Source organism: Phlebotomus papatasi, chromosome 2, assembly GCF_024763615.1.
Source record: "Phlebotomus papatasi isolate M1 chromosome 2, Ppap_2.1, whole genome shotgun sequence".
Taxonomy (NCBI): Eukaryota; Metazoa; Arthropoda; class Insecta; order Diptera; family Psychodidae; genus Phlebotomus; species Phlebotomus papatasi.
In genome coordinates, this window is record NC_077223.1 from 57,263,861 (window position 1) to 57,285,799 (window position 21,939).

At 33.9% G+C, this 21,939-nt stretch overlaps 3 protein-coding genes across 5 annotated transcripts in view; 1 reads left to right on the forward strand and 2 right to left on the reverse strand.

Moving 5' to 3' along the window:
* The window catches only part of LOC129801862 (PTB domain-containing adapter protein ced-6), a 59,801-nt gene extending 49,808 nt beyond the window's left edge, over positions 1 to 9,993 (reverse strand). The window contains exon 1 of one of the 3 annotated variants that reach the window (XM_055847250.1): positions 9,663 to 9,993. The gene's annotated coding sequence lies outside the window, so the exon portion shown is untranslated. The remainder of the gene's footprint in view (positions 1 to 9,662) is intronic. The other 2 variants (XM_055847252.1, XM_055847248.1) reach the window with 2 other exon arrangements.
* A 17-nt stretch (positions 9,994 to 10,010) lies between these two features.
* Positions 10,011 to 11,042, forward strand: LOC129801865 (NADH dehydrogenase [ubiquinone] 1 alpha subcomplex subunit 8). Its single transcript, XM_055847256.1, has 3 exons — positions 10,011 to 10,283; positions 10,491 to 10,666; positions 10,730 to 11,042. Exons 1-3 carry the CDS (start codon positions 10,155 to 10,157, stop codon positions 10,950 to 10,952), a joined length of 528 nt encoding a protein of 175 aa, XP_055703231.1. The 5' UTR covers positions 10,011 to 10,154; the 3' UTR covers positions 10,953 to 11,042.
* A 3,479-nt stretch (positions 11,043 to 14,521) lies between these two features.
* On the reverse strand, positions 14,522 to 21,621 carry LOC129801861 (exocyst complex component 7). Its single transcript, XM_055847244.1, has 3 exons — positions 21,494 to 21,621; positions 20,661 to 21,440; positions 14,522 to 15,895 (listed from the first exon to the last, which is right to left on the reverse strand). The coding sequence occupies exons 1-3, from the start codon at positions 21,539 to 21,541 to the stop codon at positions 14,615 to 14,617; spliced, it is 2,109 nt and encodes a 702-aa protein (XP_055703219.1). The 5' UTR covers positions 21,542 to 21,621; the 3' UTR covers positions 14,522 to 14,614.
* Between the last annotated feature and the right edge of the window lie 318 nt (positions 21,622 to 21,939).

A 21,939-nucleotide genomic window follows, 5' to 3' on the forward strand; every position in this document is an offset into this window, starting at 1 on the left:
GATGAAAAAAAAAACAAAAATAATTTTAAAAACGTTTTTTTTTTAATTTTAGGATTTCAGAATTTTACTGAATATGGGCGGTAAGTTAAAATCTACATATAACTTCAAATTGATTTTATACACTGCTCTTCCCTTTTCATTCGCGCAATAAAAATTCTATCAAAGAGTTTAATTGATGATAAATATATATAAATATAAGTATATATATTAAATTTATTGACACTCACAAGGTTAAAAGAATATTTTTCCGGGGAATTCTGCTGAGAGTCTCAAATATTTATTTGGACAGAAATGGTGTTTTTTTTTCAGCTAAGACCGTGTCTGCTTTTACAGAGAATTCTGCAAAATCACAAGTGACTGGCAGAAAGTTAATAGTCCCCTATTGAACGTTTATTTTTTCAGTTAGAAACCATTTTAATTAGACATTCAATATTCTAAATTTTCGTGTTCTACACCGCACGTGTTTTTATTTCTAGAAAAAAAAAGAACAAGGAGGAACATTGAGAAAAGTTTTTCGGAATTTTGCTCAATAAATATCTAAAGATAGATCATCTTGAGATGGATAGTATTTTACTGCATCAAAATGCATATAAAGTCGCAATTGAACAGTACTCGACTGAAGAAAATGTTTATTAATTGTCCACAATGAATCTGAATGGTGGGAGAAATATATTTGCAAGTCGCAATTTCCTTCCAACTCGTTCTCTCTATCTCACCACATGAATTTTCGCAATTACAATTTTCAACTATCTATGTCTCTTGGAATTTTTGCTCAATATTGGAGAATAATCGTCAAAGAGGCGGATTTTTTACGCTATCAACACACTGTCTCATTCTCTTTCCATGGAGATATGCAAAAACGATCTATTTACACAGCAATTTTCCTCATCATTCGAAATAGAAGTCACATCGTGTTTAACCTATCGTGTTTATTGAGTCTATGATTACGTCTCTTCCTTTTTTTCCGCTATTGCCAATCATATCGGGTGATAATCAATATTTTCCATAAATTGTAAATGCAAATTTTTCTGCAATCACAAAAAATATTATACATTTATCATTAATGGGACGTTTTGATGTTCCCAGCAGACCAAACGAAGCATTTCTTCCTAAAATTTTATTTTAGTACTTTTAGTCAATTTTTATTAGAAGATAGAGCCATTTGAAGTTGAAATTTGAAATCACAGGACGCAAACCGTTGACAATAAAACAACTGATATGATTTTAAAATTCTGCATTCCCAAGATTCTAGGAAGACTGCACTAAATTTCGTACAGCTTTGAAGTTATTATTAACCGTATGGAGATATAGTATTAGAAGGTAACCAGTAACCATTTTTTTATAATTTTATATCCCGTAATGCAAGAATCTGCTAAGTTAATTGTAGACCGCCCAGGAGCGCCTTCCCGTAATGTGGATGCTTCTTCCTTGTTCCCGGAGTTGTTTGAGCAAAGGCGGTGCATTGTAGGGTAAGTGTGCCAAATTCCGGCCAGCTTGCAATTCCGGCCACATTTTTTGTTCCTCGAATTTCCATGAATTTTTGGTTTTTACATACTCTAGGGATTATACAATGTAAAAGAATAACAAAAAATGTAGCTTCGACAAACAAGATGACGTGAAAAAGATATTGGAAGAATTCCCGATGGGCAAAGAACAATGAGAATGAAGGTGGCCGAAATAAGGCACCAAGCTATGTCAACATTTTTATTTATTTTAAAATGTATTAAGAATGATTTTAGAGTAAATAAAGACGATAAATTGTCTACAAAGCTCCAAGCAACACTCCTTAAGAAGAAGTAATAAAAATATTCAATTTGTATTAATAATATTGCATTTAAAACTTGAGACCTTGGCGCTTGCATGCAACTATTCCGAAATTTGGCACATTTACCCTATTACGTTTTATTCCATATGAAAACCTTTTTTTCTAGACACTCAGTTGTTTGCACCTGGTGGGACTCGAACTCACAACTGTGAGAGTCAAGTCATAGATCTCACCCGCCCAAGACCAAACGGTCTTCCGTATTGCACCATTATTAAGATCCCGTGCTTGGAAATATCGGGTAATTTATGTGAAACTTCGGACACTACAATTAAATTGTTTAAAATTAGGAATTTTTCTTCGAATATTTAATGAATAGTGTTTTTCTTGAATATATTTAATTTTTGGAATATCGTGTTAATATAGTTTAAATATTGTTTTATTATAACTTCATTAAGAATAGTTTTATTGAAAATGTAACAGATCACTTTAGTCGTGTTTGACTGAGGCAAAGCAGAAATAAATTTTCTTGGTTTTTTTCTATCAAAAAAGTTTCCTATTGACGTTCTATAAATCTGTATGAACAGTATTTGATTTTTTAGATTTACAGTGAAAATTCAGGGTGGATTACGTTTTTCGTGTATAAAAATTAACATTTTGTAGTCGGCTCACCACCAGTTCAGTTATGTGCCTTACAACATGTCGGACACTTGTTATGTTTCTCAAAATTTCATTAATTTCATTTTCATCATTTACTAGAGAAAATGAAAGATTTCCTTTGTACGAAGGTATACGCGGGGAAAGGCTCTTGGAAAAGTTCCGGAAGGTCAAGAAACTCTTGAAACATAGTGTCTTATATAGACAACACGGTGAACTTTCTTTAAGAAGGTATCTGACATAAAACAAATTCAATATTTTAATTACTTTTCAAATGTATTAAACATTATTTAAAAGAAAAAAAGATAAACTTATATATACACTGAGAAAAAAACGGAGGTGCGATTAACTTTTTTTCTCATAAATTTAACAATTTTTAGGTGTAAAAATATATCAACATTTTTTATGTTAATTTTACACCTTTTTAGGGGTAAAATTAACATGAAAAAGGGTAAATTTAACCCTTAATACACCTAAAACGCACAATATTTACACCGATTTTGGATCAATACTGCAGGGTAAAGTAAACATTTCCGGAAGGTTATTTTAACTTTTTCAGATTTCTCTCAGTGTATGTCTAATCTCCGTTTTAAATCAAAATATAAATGATAAAAAAAACTTATTGATGAATATTTGATTTTCATTTAATTTATAATGGCATTAGGGGGAGATGGGTCTACTTTGAGCTGTGGCGCTACATTGTTATACGATTTTGTCGCATATTTCTAATGGAAACTGGGATTTAACATGATGCGGTTTGGATAGACAAAATAATTGTGGATCTAAAAAGGGGTGGCAAAGCGTCCGAGGCTTTGCGAGCTGCTCGAACTCCCGAGAAAGAGCTCTCCCTTATATACCTTTTCGCAAGCTTTCTGATGTATAGAAAATTATTGTCGAATTAAATTTGTCTATAAATCGCCACAAAACCATCTTGAAGTTGAAAATTGTTCAAGAAGAGGGTCTCAAAAAATCATTAATCTTTTAATTAATTAATTGAACAAATCGGGTGAAAATTAAGCTTCAACCTTGAATAATTCAAGATGGCGATTTTTCCGGTGATAAGTGTCTAAGGACGAAATGTTCAGATGGACTACCTCCATAACATATCCAAAAATGAAGGAAATCGTCAGGGCCAATTTTTTTTTTAAATTAGAAAAACCTCATTTTTTGCCATTTTTGGGGGATAGAGAGAGCATGAAGGGGGAGGGGGTAAAAACAAAAAAATTACGTTCGAGGTAATGTCATTTGAGGTGGGGTCACCGAAGACCGGAAGTTGATATCTCTTACCGTTGATTTTTTAAATGGGTCAGAAGACTGAAAAAGTGCGAAAAACAGTATTTTTAAAATAGGGCTATTACCGTTACTTTCCCGATCCATCACCGGTTGTGACCGATGCAGTCGGGTTCAGAATTAAAAGATCTTTCAAAAATGTCCAAATTTGTCCAAATCCGTTGAAAATTAGGCCCTCTAGGGTAGTTGACCTTTGACCTTGAATAATTCAAGATGGCGATTTTTCCGGTGATAGGTGTCTAAGGACGAAATGTTCAGCTGGACTACCTCCATAACATATCCAAAAATGAAGGAAATCGTCAGGGCCAATTATTTTTAAAATTAGAAAAACAAATTTTTTTGCCTATTTTTGGGGGATAGGGAGCGCATGAAGGGGTGGGGGGTAATTTGGGTAAGTTAGTTCGATAGAATGTATTGACATTGTGGGGGGTCACCGAAGACCGGAAGTCAATATCTCTTACCGTTTAGCAGCTAGAATTTTGCAAAGTTGAAAAAAAAAGTCGATTGTGAAAACTGCTCTCTCTTGGAGTTCGAGCAGTTAAAAAATAATTGTAAGGATTAGCTTCATTTATAAATAGGCGAAAAAGTCGTATAACAATTTTGCCCCACAGCTCAAAGTAGCCCCACCTCCCCCTATTACGTTTTAAAAACTCAATATAGCATACACTATAACTTCAACCTGTTACAAATAGTAAGCGATAGTTATTAAATTTACAGCCGGGTTTCTTGCAATATGAACAAAGTGCTTACAGTGACTTTCCATTGCATTATTTCCCATTTCTTCGATGACCAACCAAATCAAACAACATACACTGTTCAATCGAGCCATGAAAATGATCAAAATATTATATCTAATGTTTGTGCAATCAAATGCTGTCACATTTAAAAGTAAATATTAAATTTAATTACATAATTTTTTCTACGGTAATTAATTGTGCAAACAAACTTGGACGATCACAGTTCATAAATATTTTGGGTGAATATTTTCCCACCAGATTTTTTTTATATGTATAGGAAATATTATCCAATTTAATGTACCTACTTCCAAATGGTTAATATTTTGTCTGTATGGAAGCTAACATTAAACTCCATGGGAGTCTATTTAAATAACATTGAGGGTATTGCGATGATTTTAATAAGGAACTCGCGATGTGTTTTGAAGAATCACCATTACGTTCTAAGAATAGATGCATATAGAGAGACTTAAGAAAAGTTTGAGATCACGGGAATTGATGTATGTTTCTCTTAAGTAAGATTTTCATTTCCTCTCATATTGCACATCCAAACACGATTTAACTGGCATTATCATTTGTGTCGCTCAAATCCATTCTAATTTATCTTAATCAGTGAACTATACTGATATACTCTGAATGGAGAGATCTCAACTCGTGGAGTTAATCAATGAATAAGATGTGTTTGTAAGCTTGGGAAATTGGGTCAGAACTTTGTGAAGCTGAGAATGATACACTCCCAGCTACATGATCAATCTCAATTTTTCGAGGAAATAGATAAGGGGATACATTATTCAATTAAGTTGATTTAGATGTAATATGAGAAATGCTTTTTCAACAAGGATTTTATTTATTTAGAGAAGAGAAAAAGAGAGACGGACACTCCAAGATTATCCCCAACACTTCACACCAAAATGTTTGGAACAAAATGCGGGTTTTTTCTGTTGTTTTCTTACAATTCTCACAAGTATACAATTAACACTGAAGTAAGAGACACTGTGATTGTCCAACACATATACTTTTACCTTTGCAAGGTGATCAAGAGATCTCATTCAATAATGCATACACCACCTCTTTTTCTCCTCTCTCAATTAACAATATTTCATTTGATGCAATTGTTGTGCCATAGCATTTGCCACTAACAACCAATGTAGCTTCATTTTCAATGGATCTGATGGCACAAGTAAAGTTGCAAATCAATAAATCAGCACATGAATTTATAATTGTGAGTTTCGCATTTGAAAACAAAATGAGGGAAGAATACGACTCTCCATCTTCTGCATTATTAATTATTTGATAAAATTTGCATTGCGAGGAGTTGTTTTAGCTAATAGCCATATGATGGAAAAATTTCCCAGTAATACAGTTGTTTCTAACGAGGGTCTTACTATGAAAAACTTCTCTTGATACATTATAAAACCAGTGATAAGCCCAGATAAGCTTATGGTAGCTAAGATTCTTTACAGGTGACCTCGAAATGCGTGCAACTCGGGGAGCTTGCAACTCGGAATGCGTGAAAATTCAATTGTGAGTTGAATTTTGGGGGTAAAGAATCGCGTCCAAAACCGTATTTTTTGGGATTGCTCGAAAACGCGTTGTGCGATTATTTTTTCATTTTTTGTTATGTTTTAGAGATTACACAGTCAGACATTTGACCATGTGCGAAAATACCGTTGAATCATTCCTAATAACGGTTTTTCATGGTCAAAAGTTCAAAAGGCCCTAGAAAGCGCATTTATCAAAACGAATGTGGTCTTGGAATCCGACAAAACTGAACCGGTTCTAATTTTTATATGAAATTCAATTAAATTACTCCTGAGGTGTACTTTGGGAAATATTTTGAGTGATTTATTAATCGGTTCAAATCGGTTGTGAACTGGTAATGAACCGGTTATAAACTGATAAATAATTTTTGTTCGAAAATAATTTTTATTACTCTCTAAGTTTAAACTATTTTGTGAAATATTTTGACTGATTTATGAATCGGTTTAAATCGGTTCAGAACCGGGAAACGGTAAAAGATGTGAAAGTACTTTTAGGTATAGCATCTAAGTCAAGATTTAGAGCATTTCGCAAAGCCTGGAACGTTTTGCCCCCCACCCCGTGTTTTGTGTTTTAGAACCAGATTACTTATAGATTTCTTGTCTTTAAGGGCTAACATCTGACAAAACGTCTAAAATTAACAATTTTTTGTGACTCTGCTAATGAATCGATCAACATGAAATTTTCTTGAGGAAAACAGAAACATTTTTTATTTCAATTTCGAAAGTTCAATGGGAGCGTAGCAAAGCGCGGTGTGATGTGTCATAATAATCACTTCTAGAGAATATTCTACGATTGTTCGTAAAATAAAATTTAGTTTTTTACTGCCATACCGAAAATAAAGGAACAAATTGAACAAAATTTGGAGAAGTAACTCGTGTGAGCATTATTAAAAGTTAATAATGTAAAAATACCCGGTTTAGAAGTATTGCCACACGTACGAGTTGGTATCCAAACGAAACCATACCTATCGTTTGTTTTTTGTTAAAGAGCATATGCAGAAGGACCTGTATTTCTGTAATTCTGGAATAATATTCTTTGTATAGATGTATTCCTGTTTAATACAATTGGATATGATATAACAAAATATTAGATGTCTAAAAAGTTAAGAATTTTGTTTTTTATACATTATTAAGAACGTAAAAGTCTACGGTGGTGATTTTATAGTATGGGGTTACTTTTTCCGAAGTGGCGTATAGTCTGTATGTGGAATATCAGGCAATGTAAGCCAACTTGTTTAAAAGGATATCTTTGGACAAGACTTGTACTTCAACATCGAAAAGAATTTGCATTTGGATTTTAAGTTTTAACCAAGTTATGATCAAAAATACACTACCAAGAGTTTTTAAAAGTAGTTTAATCATTACAAAATTGACCTTCTGGAATGGCCAGGACGGTCCAAGGACCTCAATCCTGTTGAATTTAAAGGAAAAGATTGACCACAAGATAAATATTTCGAATGTGAGTAATTTGGAATAGTTTTAAGTAGATATCCATACTACATGAAATACAATCACATTAGAATAGTGCCAAATCTTGATTTCCTTAATAATCCTTCGTTATACAGCGCTTATTTTTTCCAAAAGTTACTTAACTAAATACTAATTAATACAAATTTAATTTTCAAATAGAATTTATCAGTTGTTAATTGCAGTAGAAGCCGAAAACTATCACTTCTTATAGGGTGTGCTATTTATATTGTCCTCTTAATATGTGTCATTTCAAGAATTTTGTGATCGTACTAAATTTCTTTATAGAACTTTCAGGTTTTTCTTCATATTCAAAATGTATTTTATATACAAGTTCATTTATTATTATTACTTTCATCATTTAAAAGCATAATTTTTCGAAAAATAAAACATACATTATCCGAAACTGTGCTATTTATCTTGTCGCCACTGTATATAGGAATTTATAAGTTCGAGGTTTAGAAAAAAATGATGTAAATTTTGATTTCATGAACGTTTCTTGATCTAAAAGATGTGCTAACATAAAAAAAAACTAGAGGAAAGCTTTCAGGGTTCGCACACACTCTGGCTTCGAACTCTTCCTATTTTTTCCCATTTTTCTTTAATGAATCTAACCTATCTAAGACAATATATTTTATTAGCTAGTCTTAAGTGAGACATTTCCTGAAAAAATAGATATAGTAAGGTGGGGTAACTGGATCGTTTTCCGTAGAGTGCCACTTAAACACTTGTTTTTGGACTAATGAAATTCTTTTTTACTTCTTCTAAATAAATAGAATTATACACTGTTTCAGTCAGAAACATAATATAAAAAAAAATTATCAAAAATATTAAAGAAAATTTATAAAATAATGATAATACTGAAATAAGTCAGCATGCACTAAGTGGATCGCCTTTTCGCTAATTCACTTTTAATTAAACCTTTAGATTTAAAATACTTTTTCCACAAGGAAAAACCAATAAAGTTTCCAATTAATAAGCGAAAATATCACTGACTAAAAAATTTTTAGTGAAGAACCCAGCTGGCACAAGATTGAAATGAGTCGATTACATCACTTATTTAATGGATAAAAATATTATTTTTGCTTTTTCTCAAACTTGAATAGTTATATTATGTTACTGTAGTGACTATATTACGGAAATAAAAATAAAAATATTATTTTAAGTGGATTAGTCATAAACGATCCAGATAGCGAAGCGCCCGGATTAGCACACTTGACTATAAGTGTGCGAATCCTGAAAGTCTTCCCCTACTAAAACTTTCCCGCTCAATTACCTAGTTGTAAGCCCCTGACAATTTTGGTCTGCTGAAATATCCATTTCCCGCTGACTTTTGAATTGTGCATTGGGCTGAAATTTGCAATTGTTACATGTTACACTTTATAGTATCCCTCCCGCTCATCTGCTACCACCCCAATATCCCATTCCAATTGGAGTGCATCAAGGTGTGACCGAATGCTAAAAAAAAAACATTTATGCAGCTCGTGCTTGCTCTTTGAATGGCAACAAAATCTGAGGAAAGTGGATGGAAACTCCAGGAAATCCATCCTAAATTTGTTAATAATTTTTTTTTTTGGAGGGAAAATAAAAATTTGCCGAACATAATTTTATGGGAATTAATATGAATAGGGAATCTGACCAGTATACATTTAGCCACTTTTATTAGAGTATTTTAATAACATTTCTCTTTCACGTTGAACAAAAATAACAAAAGTTATTGGCACTAAAAGTAATCACGAATGATGAAGATTCCATAAAATTTTCCCACGAATCTCACTAACCTGTAGATTTTCCTCTCGTTTTCTCTCAATCTTTTCATACCTACTTCATCAATTGATTACCTTCACTCTTCATCAGCAATTAATTTCATTTTCGTGGTGATTATATGAGGGAGTCTTTCTTGGGAGAAAGCGTCCAGACAATAAACCGAGTCTGCTGTCCATTGACTTGGTGTTTTTGCGATAAACAATTGTGTTTTCTTAACAAAAATATCAGTTTTTCTGATCGATTGAGTGTCATGATTGATTTGTATACTAAATCTCAGAAATTCCTACCAATAAATCAATTTTTGCCGAGTTATACTTTAAAAAATTAATTCGAAAAAAAAAGGAATGACGTTGAAGTCTTTTGGTGATCAATGATGGCGTCCAGGATGGAATCTTTACCAATTGATAAAACTAGTTTTCTAAGGTTTCTAAATATTGAACTCACCAAATTTGATAACTAGAAATGTCCTTTGAGCAATTTTTTTGGTTTTATAACCAATTACAGGTAATCTTGCTGAATTTTTCCTTGTAAATACAACGAAAGAATCAACAGGTTGTTCTTCAATTCTTTACAGAGTTCACCTTCACTTTTCACACATGAAAAATGTGACTCAGCCAAAAATAATACACTATCTCACACTTATTTACAATAATTAACAGAATTTAATGAAAATCAGCAAGAGAAAATGCGTGAAAAACAGAACAAATATCACTGAATTTTTTTTAGGATGTTCGTCGTAGGAAAATTGAACGGAAAATGATGTTTATTGACATGTATTACTTCTGGTGGCGAATACCGGCGAAGGGTGTCGCTACCATCGCGATCTGAGCCGTCTTGTAACAGCTGATCGGAGTGTGCGAAAAAAACAAGGAAAAATTGGAATTTTGGTGCAATTTGGGGCACGTTTGAGGCTCAGAAAGACTACATTGGACCATCATGGTGTTAACATATAAGGTGGAATTACCAACGGAAGAGGAACTAACCGTTCCGGAGGTTAATCTTTCGGGTCCTGCTCTGAAAGCTGGAGCCTTCCATCTAGGAAAATATTGCGAATTTCAGAACAATGTAAGTTATTTTCTTATGTTTGTCCAACCAAATGTCCTTACACATTGTCTAAAGATCAAAATTCATGAGAGAAAAACATAATTTCTGCAATATTTAGATGAATTATGTAACTTTTCTGTGGATTGTCACACATAACCTCAACTTTTTGTTTTCATATGAAATGTACGAAATATTCGTCTTAAAAAATACTAATATTTTTTTTTATAGGAGTTTATGCTATGTTGTCAGGAGCTTAAGGATCCGCGAAAATGTCTCCAGGAGGGAAAGGCAGTAACAAGCTGTGCATTGGAATTTTTCCGGAAGGTGAAAAAATCCTGTCACGATGAATTTACCCAATATGCTAATTGTCTGGACAAGAGTAGCACGGATTGCGCCTTTAAACCGTAAGATACTTACAGTTCCAACTCCTGAAAAGACTGTATAAACCTGGTATTTTTGCTGCACAGGTGCAGGAAGACTCAAGGTGTCTTTGACAAGTGTATGCTGGACAATCTTCAGATCGAAAGGCCTCATTGGGGATACTATTGCCGAGCAAAGATTCACGATAGTGAACGTCCGGCACCACCCAAGAAGGAGAAAGTTGTCTACCCGGATGCAACACCCGGACTCCCGGATGATTACCCAAGAACCCCAGCTAAATACGGTTCCCGATACATCTTTATGGAGTAAAATCACGCCATTAATGGCAGTAAATAATTGGAATAATAATTAAAATCTTCGTAGTAGAAGTGAATTGAATAAATGATGAAGGATATTATACGAGAAATTGTTTTATTGCCACAGAATTTTGAGTTCAAATTCGTGCTTATCGCCGTGTAAAGCATATGCATTATTAAATGAACAGAGTCAAAAAGCTTATGCAGTACAGCATATAAAAGTTGCTGCAACTTTTGAATGCAACTAGGCAAGGGGGAGATATTAAGGTGAAAATGTGTACACCACTTCCAGCCACTTCCACAATTTGCATGGAATAGCCCTGTGCACTTCCAAAAATTCGCTACAATCTCGAAAATTCTGCAATAATTTCAGCACTTCATGCACTTCTCATACTTAGAAAGTAATAATTTATTTAATCTTATGAGAAATGTATTAATTAAGAAAACATTTAAAAAATATCTCAAGAAATTTATTATTCCGCATATTTCGAACATTTTGCTTATATTTTGAATTTTTAGCGACAGATATTCTTACATACTTTCAGTACTTTAATATTATCTTTGTTTTACGAAAGGGTATCAACATATTTTGAATTTTCCTAAAATACCAGTGAAGCTACTTTTGGAAAATAGAGTCTCTAAAAAAGTGTATTCTCATTTGCAATTATTGATGCTGTGCTGGAAAGTCTGTAAGAATTCAAAAGCACGAGTGCAACAACGAATTCAGCACTTCATACGTATCTTCACATTTTATTGAGCTTGATTCTCTCCCCGGTTTCAAAATTCTTTAAAATTGAAACGTTTTGTAGTCTTGGGAAAGGTTTTTACTGATTGCTAATTAACTTTTGTAACAAGATTGCCTATTTTTGCAGGACCTTTTCCGTTATTGTTGTACTAGAAAAAATTTTTCCAAAATTATTTTCCAACATTTTAATAATCTCTTCAATTATTATAGAAAAATTTTCTTCCATTCACAATATAGCCATCAATATTAGAGACCGTTTAAAATGGAATTGATATTTCGAAGAATAAATCCCTATTTCGAAATTTTCAAAGTCACTTTTAATCATCTTTATTTAGAGCAAGGACACGATCTAAATAAAGTTCCAAAATGTTTTTTTTACGGAAGTCCATCACTTAGATTTATTCAAAATTATGCTAACATTACATATTACAAATGTTCCTTTTCGTTTCTCATTTTGTAAAAGTCCTCAAAAGCACAAATCCATCTTTTTGAAGAATACTTTTGAAGAGACGTTATACACTAAAGACTATAACCTTTCCAACATATGCAGAAACGTAAACAAAAAAATGGTGGATGTATTCAACGACTCCTGTATATGATAATATGAAGGAGTCGTTGATGTATTCTATGGGATACCCCTTAACCCTTTAAGAACTATTGGGTCACCCGTGACCCATAGTGAAAATAATTTTTCCTGACTACCTGAAGTTATTTCTTTCTAATGTTTGTACATAATCACGAAGTAGAAAGATGTAGGAATCTAGGATATTTTTTGCAAATCTCCAGCTATTTGCTATATAAAAAAATTGAACTAAAAAAAACCGAATTTTCAAATTTTCACGTTGGTGCTTGAATTCTAATATTTTTAATATTTCTAATTTTTTTTTAAGCAAAAACCTCTTGGGACTAGAAACTATAATAACTATACATAATATTTCTCAACAAAGTAAATTTTATAGTTTATTGGTATTTTCAAGAAAGCTTCATAATTTTCATGGGTCATATATGACCCAATCGTCCCTAAAGGTAAAAAACATCGAATCGGTCTCTAGTGGATTTTCGAAGATTTGAGGTTAGACTGTTTCATGTTTTTGTTTACGTGTGCGCAAAATAGTTAATTATTCGTGTAATATTGTGTGATATATCAATTAGCTGAGATTTCCCAGTGCAATACTGACTGAAGAAGGTAATATTTTGATAATTTATAAGATACTTCTGCGTATATGTTGTAAATTCATAACCTTTCACTCTTGTAGATCCTCATATTATGCCCGGAAGATAGCGATGATTCCGACAATCTTATCCTGAACAAAAATGACATAATATATTTGGAACAAGACGTGGATGAAGTGGACTTTGAAGTCTTCATCGAAAACGCATCAACTTCGGAAGAACTCCCGGATCCACAGCAATGTGCAACTGTACGTCTGAAATTCCCAGAGACAAGTAACATTGCACCTACCCATTACCATCAAACATGTTTCGAAGAAAATTGAGGTGCACATGGTGCTATCAGAAAAAAAATGATTATAAGACCAATTGTATTTGTGAGGCATGCGGCATATATCTCTGTCTTACCTTACCAGTATGCGAAATTTGTTTCGATGAATATCATAAAAATTAAAAATGAAGTAAAGAAAACAGTGCCCGCTCTCTAATCCGGATCGGCGTAATCCGGACGAGTTATCGACGGTTACATTTAAAATAATTTTGAGGTCATGTATGCATGTATATTCAGCAATGAAAGTGAATTATGCTAGGATGTTTTTGTTTAATAAATAAAGTATAATAGCATAGAATTCTCTAATTATGTCTTTTTAAGTTTCTTTAAAACTTTTATTCTAATTCTACAAAAAAAAACCTTCTATTATATTTTCGAGACGTTGAACAAATTCAAAAAAATCCATCCGGATTACGAAGCGGACATCTGTCATATTGTCGCCCAATCATCCGGATTACAAAGCGGGCACTGTAATACATTTGTTCATAAAAATTATTGTTTTTGTGTACAAGTCTTCAAGAGTCTTCGAGACCAAAAATTGAATGAGATTTTTTAAAATTAATTTTTGATCGTTTTAATTTTTACTCGTACTCTAAATATTTTTTTTATTATTACAAATATATTCAAGTTATTTATCTTTCAAAAATAACAGAGCAAACGAGTAAACTAGTCGTCTGGAAAATTTTGTGTTTTTTTTTTACTTTTATGGACAATTGGGTCATATACGACCCATAGTTTTCCAGGACTCCTAGGGATGGGAAAATTTCTTTTTAAACGTAAATCTCTTATTTATGCTAAAATATCGAGGGAAACTTGATTTCATTGAATTTCGCTCAGCGGAAAGCTTTTCGTCCTTAAAGGGTTAACTACATTTGCGAAAAAGTCCAACGAATTTATGCAATCATCCAATACATATTACGATAAATAATTAAAAAATATATATCAAATTGATTCAAAGTCAATTGCAATATCTATGTCATTATTTGCGAGCAACTACATGAATTTGAAATTCCTGCAAAAATTAAAGATAATTATTATTCAGTTGAATAATTCCTCGGAAAAATTACTGCAAAAATTAAGCTGTAATAAATTTGAGCATATTTGCTCCATTTCATTGTCATAACCGACCTTGTAAAATGTCAAAAAAGATCTTTTGAAATTATATTGCCGTTTGAATTAAAAATCTTAACTAAAAGTAGCGTAGTCTGAAAAATATGAAATTAGACAGAAAAGACTTTATATTCGGGCACTTCCACTTCCAAAGACTTCCAAGCACTTCATTTTCAAAACCGTACACCACTTCCAACCATAATATCTCCCCCTTGCAACTAGGGAATTTTATTTTATTTTATTAAATAAATAAATTCCTTGTTGTTTTTATTGAATTTAAAAGAAACAAATAATGGGAAATTAGATAAACTTACTGAAGCTAGACCGTATCGTCAAAGAGGCTATTGAGCATCCTCGTGACGTCCTGCGGCTTGTACTTTACGTACTTCTCCGGATTCTTGCTGAACGATACCTCAGCATAAATCTCGAAGAAGGCATTGTACTGCGGAATGAGCGTCTCGGAATTATCCCTCTTCAGACCTTCTCTCAGTATTACATCCGGTACAGATATTCCTCTTTGTGTTTTCCATGCTTCCTCCAAATCCTTATTGAAATTGGCAAAGCGCTCTTTGATTACTGTCCTCTCCTTGTCACGCACTTTCCCCGCCACTGGCCTGGGCAAATCCTCCAGGGGTGACACATGTGCCAGAATTCTCAACCACGAACGTTGGTAGGAATTTTTCAGTTCCTGAATCAAATCCTGATAGTTCTTCTCGCATTCCGGCTCAGTCACGGACAGTAGCTCAAGAAGACCAGATCTCTGGAGTGATTTGAGGATGTAGTGGATGTTATTGAGTCGAAAGAGATGTCGAGTAGCTAAATCATTGTACTGCTCACACTTTGACACAATTGTCAAGTTCAATTCAGACAAAATGCGTTTGATATAGATCCCAAGAAGAGCCTTCCGACGATCCTCCGGAGACAGGGTCTTGTGCAATGCAATAGAATCCAGTTGACTGGCATAGAAAGAATCCATCTGAAGAATCCCTCCAATGACATCAGCATGTTCAAGGAGATGCTCAACAAACCAAATAGCATTGCTCGTCAACTCATGAACAGTCGCATCTTTCGGCACATTTCCCGATCCTGAAATCGTACTGGATCCCATAGCTACAAGATTTGATCCACTATCACCTCGAACCAGATCCAAGAACTGCTCAAGAGCCCTAGCACCCGTATTCTGAAGCTTCTGCAGCACCATGGCCAATTGATGACGTTGACTATTGTCACAGAGCTTCTCAATGTCCGGCTGCATGAGGATTACATGCTTCAGGGCTGAAAAAACACCCAAGGCCGCTGTCCAATCCTTTCGAGCGATACTCCTTAGCACCTTTGATGTAATACTCTCAGCATCCTTAACCACCATCTCAATTGACGAAGCTGCCAGACGAGAAAAAACTTCCCCAAGGCGAGAACTGGGAATGACATCAGACAAAATCTGACGTTCCCAGATCAGAAGACGCTGCAGCCCCAGCAAGAGCACCAAATACTTCTCCAAATCCTGATCTCCATCACCAACGTGATCATCAGTGGACAGATTATCCCCGTAGGTCGAATTCTTGCGAATTGCAAAGCGACTCTGCTCAATGGTCTGGGAAGCCTGAAAATCAATAATAACTTTTGTGATTAAAATCATTAAAATATTTCATGAAATTCCTGAAATAAACTTAAAACATTGTTTTTAGATTTAAATAGTCCTGTAAAGACTCAGTTTTCTTTGTTGTATCCTACATGGCGCTGCGATCGCTTTTTTTCAGGCATATTTTTTAACCCCTTCCGTTTAAAAACATTTCCAAACAAGTTTCCGAATCCGAATGCAAAAAGCGTTGTTTCGGCTAACGAACTGTAGCTTAGGCCCACAGCAGTGGGTAAATTAAGCTAATTCCAAACCTACTCCAAATGGAAATTTTTCGCTACTCCAAATGGAAACGTCATTGGTTTCACAATAAATACAGTACTAAATTATTATATTTATATATTTTCTATACCACAGATTCATTATTTAGTTAATTTTGCTCCAATTAAAGCGAAAATCCATTCATATTCACAAATTGTAATTTGTTAATTTCTCAGAAAAATTAAAAGTGTACCTTTTCACCATCGAATTTTTCATCGATCGATCATGTTTTCCAATGAAAAACACAATGAGGTGACTGTTGTCTATTCATCTTGTTTAACATTTATGTCATATTTCTGGATAATTTTAGTTAAATTAAGTGCTGATCTTTATTGTTAACGGTACGTGAAGTTTTCAAATGAAATTATTACCTATTTCATGAACAAAAAGGGTTTTTCTAAAGTTTCTGCAAATGCTTCAATAGGAAACCCCGGAAATATGATTTTTTTGGAGAGACTTTCTTATTGTTTTAGATGGGAAAGAAGAAAATACCAGGAACAACAACAAATCCTACACTCAAGAGCAACTTACTAAAGTTTTGGAAGCCTTTCGTCGCGGTTTCACTTATACACTGTTTGTCTCCAATTAGAAATTTTCCCGTGTCTTCATTTGGATTAATTTGTTTCCAATAGAAGCATTTTACACTCGCATATTTTTCTTGTATTTAAGAAGTTTTCAAATTGTAGGACAAAGACTTGGGCAAAAAGTCACAAATCGAAAAATTCAATATCTTACAAGGTAAAAAAGATAGCGGCTCTAAATTTTTTTCAATGTCTGGTACTATTTGCCCCAGAATTTTTGAGAATAGTCACAAAATTACCTTTTAGAAATTGGCTCGATAAACGTATTTCCTTACAAAATAGAGGAAAATAGCTTTCACAAAGTTGTAGAGCAGTAAATTTCCTATAAAACTGCGCTAATTAGAAATTTTTGAAGCGCACGAGTAACTTGTCAAAAAAATAGAATATCCTTTTTGTGACTTTTTGCCACAGTCTCCCCTATCTAAAGAATTTTCACTAAATAGTAACATTCTACAAGAGTCAAGGAGCAAATTTATGTAATTCTCTTCAGAAAAAATATGAACTTAACGTGTTGAATCCTCTGTCAAAGTTAAAGCGTCTGGAAATGGTTTTGAATTACGACATTTACCCTAGTGGGCTGACGTCCGCTAAAGGAAAAAGTTGTAATACAAAATTGAGGTATCATTCAAAAATTCCATATGATCATCCTTAAAGATTTGTGTTATATTTTACTGCTCGAGCTGCTCGAACTCCACGGAGAGAGCAGTATGTATACTGCCTCGATTTTTTCACCCCCCCCCCCCAAATTTCCACCTTCGATGCCCCGGAGACCACTTTTCTCAACAAATCTTCACGTTTCAGACGATTTCTGAGAAATGTCGTCACGCTGTTTGTCCGTCTGTCCGTCCGGCTGTCGCCAGCACTAGAGGCCAAACGGTTAGAGATAGAGACTTAGGACCTTCGGGTGACTCCCCCATAAGTCGACCCAAGGATCGTTAACATGCCCCTCATTTTCCCCCACCCCTCCCCTTCCCGTCCAAAACCATGTTTTTTGGGATTGCTCGAAAACGCAATCTGTTCGCAATCGAAAACGCGATTTGTTCATTTTTGGATATGTTTTAGAGATTACCCAGGCGGACATTTCGTCCTTAGACGAAAATACCGTTGAATCATTCATAATAGCGGTTTATCAAGGTCAAAGGTTAAAAAGACACTAGAGAGCGCATTTATCAACCAAATGGGGTCATGTTTGAGGTTGTTGGAAAGATCTTGTAATTTTCTATAAAACTGAACCGGCTCCAATCGTTTTTGAATCGGTAATATACCGGTTCATAGCCGATATAAAATTTTTATCTGAAAATCAATCCTGTTTAAAACTATTTTGGGGGATCCTTTCACAGATTTATGAATCCGTTCAAATCGGTTAAGAACCGGTAAAAGGTAAATGATGCGAAAGTACTTTTGCTGTATAGCATAGTACCAGACATTGGGTATTATCATATTTTGATTCGCTTCATTACGGACTTCCGTAAATTTTTAAAAAAAATAACTAGAGGACATATTTTTATAGAAAAATTTATTCATCTACCTACACCTTTGTAAAACACCATTTTCTCTGCGAGAAAAATGAGAAAACGAGGAAAGCGGTTTTCAAGCTATTTTAGAAAAAAACACAAAAGACTGTAAATCGTTTGACCAATGCAAACAAAAAGCGGTGAGAATGACGTTTCTTTTCGTCTCGAGACATCCGAAATTTCTTCGCTTTTTTGTTACTTTTTGCTCTATACCTTTTGTTACTTTTTACCCCAAGTGGCCATTTTTAATAAAAGGATTTCTGGAGAAAAGAACTTTTGTGAAATTCTAAAATAGATAGCGGATTCGTATTCAAAAAATCCAAATTATTTAGAAAATATTGACCATTGCATCAATTTTGGAAAATAAGTAGGTAATAATTGTTATCTTCTGCAAGGAAAATATTTCAAAAATATGGCTAAAAATTTCGATATTTTTCATTTTCTAAATTCCTCGTTCGAATTCTAAGAATCTTACGACTTTGAAGAAGGCCCTATGCAAGCTATCTATTGAAAAAAAATTGAGCCTCTATCTCTTTTATCCACCAAGATATCAGCGAGCATCCTGTTGAAAATATATGGCAACTTGAGGGAAGCGGACAGGGAGACAAAACTGCACGTCTCTTCAATTGAACATTTTTTAAAAGTAAAATATTAAAAAGGCTTTAAATTTCGACCGAATGGGGTCATGTTTAGGCTCGTTGGAAAGATCTTGGAATTTCTGTCAAGTATGAACCCGTTCACACTCGATTATTTCTTATTATCAGAATTTCAATTGTATTTTTTCTAAGTTATTTTAAGTGATCTTTTGAGTAATTTATTAATACAAAAGTTCTTTTGAAGTAATAGAGGTACTGGAATAGAATTCAAGTTCTTTTTCAAAAAAAAAAAAAAAAAAAAAAAAATTAAAAGTTGCCTGAAGAAATAGCGATCGCCGCGCCATCAAGAATACATTAAAGAAAACTCAATCTTACAGGACTATAGAACTGAAGACAATGCTATAGTGCTAACGATGATAAAACTATTATCATAATTGATAGACGAATAGAGTAATGTTCAACATACGGTTACACAAAATTTAAAGACATTTTTGGAAAATATAAATAAAACCCATGACAAATAGGAATATTTTAATCATTTTAGGATTGGGATGTCAGAAATGTTTTTGCCATAAACGTACACTGAGAGAAATCCGAAAAAGTTAAAATAACATTCCGGAAATGTTAATTTTACCCTGCAGTATTGATTCAAAATCGGTGTAAATATTACCCTTTTTAGGTGTATTGAGGGTTAAATTAACCGTTTTTCATGTTAATTTTACCCTTAAAAAGTTGTAAAATTAACATTTAAAAATCGTCAGTTAAATCAGCATTTACCGTAACTTCATTTTTGCGATTTTGGGATATATACATATTTGGAATCAGCGTAATTTTGTTTATTAAACGGACTTGTGAAAAAGAAACTTTTTTAAGCCCAATAAAAATTATTTTAAACAAAAATTATCGTAAGTACCCTTAATTAATAAAAGTTTATCAGAATTTGTCGTAACTTCCATTTTTGGAGAAGTTACGACAAATTTCCATACAAAATTTTCAAAATTCAGCTTTTGCCGTAACTTCTTTTGCTCACTTGCGTGGCTTGTAATTTGCAGCAAAATTGCAATATTTCTCAATAAAACGTTTATAAACTCTTCCAAATATCGAAAGACAGTGCGAATAGTGTAACATGAAATTATTTTAATTCAATATTTGCGAGAAAAAAGTGAGAAAAAATTCTTGCCGATTAATTCAAAACAAAACAAGCGACGCGGCGCACAAAATTTATTCAATAAAACTTATGAAATAAAAGCTTTTAGGGACATGAATAACAGTATTATTGACTAATTTAGTCAAATAATGGCGCTTATTATCACTAGAATAATTCAAATTGATATAATGCATTTTAGAAAATTGTCGTAACTTCCGAAATCTCCATACATTGGAAGTTACGGCTTTATAAACGATGGCAGTTACGATAAAATATTATTGTGTTTCTTCTAATATATTTCTCAATATTGCAGCTTTTAAATAATTTTATAAAGATTTTCTCGAGTCAACTTACAGTTTATTAGTCATTATTTTGACTCACAAGTATCGCATTCGGGGCTCATTTTTAAGAAAAATAATATTGAACTGAAAATTTGGTCTCCTGAAAAGTTGTCAAAAGGAAGTTACGACAAATGCTGATTTAACTGACGAAATGTTGATATATTTTTACACCTAAAAAGTGTTAAAGTTATGAGGAAAAAAGTTAATCGCACCCTCTTTTTTTCCCAGTGTAATAGCTCAGATTGGTTAAATGACATTCCTAGAACAAAATTATCAAAGCCAAACTTACCTTCAGCAGCATCTTATTGGCCTTCCTCTCGAATATCTGCTGAAGACGCGCTGAAGTAGATTTCCTGGGCTCAGGCTTTCCGTGGTAACGAGTCTTGAGGGGCTCACTTCCCCAACTTCCACTCTTCTGATGATCTTTAAGCATTGCAAGGGATCTGAACACCACATCAGATCGTTCATCTGCATAAATAACCACATACTCTCGTCTCAAATGATTCTCTAGCCAAGTTGCCACAATTCTCAGCTCCTCCCTGGCACTCGGAGGCAGCTGCTTGATACTCGGACAATCCTCATTGGAGGAGTCTTCTTCAATGTAGATGAGATCGAGGAGGTCTACCGGACGCATTGGGCTGCAGTGCTTCCTCAGGAGAGCTTTGAAATGATTATTGAGTGACTCACAGCCAGTGTTGAAGAGGCTCGTGACATTGTCCAATTCAACACTCTGAGAGTTGTTGTTCAGGAAGTAATCTTTGGCTGCCTTCAGGCGATCGAGGGCGTCCAAGAAAACACCTACATCGCCCTCAGATGGCCCCAAGTGGATTAAATTGCAAACCTCCTGTGAGGCATCATAGTGCATCAAAACACTCTCCAGGCACTGAAGTGTGGCGTCTAGGTTTTGCTGACGCTTCTGCAAATGTTCAGTTTCATGGTAAACTGGCAGGATGGTCTGTTCTAATCTACCAAGGCGCTGTTCGAACGAATTCAAGATAGTTGACATAGATTTTGTGAGGTCCTGATAATTTTCCACACGCGACTTGAGTAATGCCAAGTTTGCTGTCTCCTACTCAATAAAATACATTAGAGGGAGAATTTATTGATGTTTCTTGTTCTCACCTTATCCAGCTTAGATTCAATCTCTACAGTATTGCTCAACGAGGTCATTTTCTTTGTGAAAATTGAGAAAATCCTCAGAACAAAAATCCACCCACTTTTGTTTACGACGAGCAAGTGCCACTATGATTTCGCCACAATTCGCCAACCAGGCGTCTCCACTTGATTTTTTAAACATTATCCAATTCGAACGGAAAAATTAAGGAAAATGAAATAGGTTTCTTATAAGATTATGATTAAAAAAATAAAATTGTTATTAGAATCTGGAAATATATTTAAAATTCTTCAAATATTATCACAATTCCATTGAAATTTTTGTGAAAGAAATTACAATTTCCATAAAAGCTAATAGGGGAGACCGGGGTAGATTAGCCACGTATAGTATTAGGGCCTTGACAGACTTGAGGATTAGCCGAGAGACGACTTAGCGTAATTATATTCGAAATAAT

Excerpts from the sequence above, each read along its gene's own strand:
- LOC129801861 (XM_055847244.1), bottom strand. The coding sequence starts at position 21,541 with ATGACCTCGTTGAGCAATACTGTAGAGATTGAATCTAAGCTGGATAAG. Across the intron at positions 21,441-21,493 it reads TTGAATCTAAGCTGGATAAG|GAGACAGCAAACTTGGCATT; the intron begins GTGAGAACAAGA and ends TTTATTGAGTAG. Across the intron at positions 15,896-20,660 it reads CCAATAAGATGCTGCTGAAG|GCTTCCCAGACCATTGAGCA; the intron begins GTAAGTTTGGCT and ends ATTGATTTTCAG.
- LOC129801865 (XM_055847256.1), top strand. The coding sequence starts at position 10,155 with ATGGTGTTAACATATAAGGTGGAATTACCAACGGAAGAGGAACTAACC. Across the intron at positions 10,284-10,490 it reads ATTGCGAATTTCAGAACAAT|GAGTTTATGCTATGTTGTCA; the intron begins GTAAGTTATTTT and ends TTTTTTTTATAG. Across the intron at positions 10,667-10,729 it reads ACGGATTGCGCCTTTAAACC|GTGCAGGAAGACTCAAGGTG; the intron begins GTAAGATACTTA and ends TTTGCTGCACAG.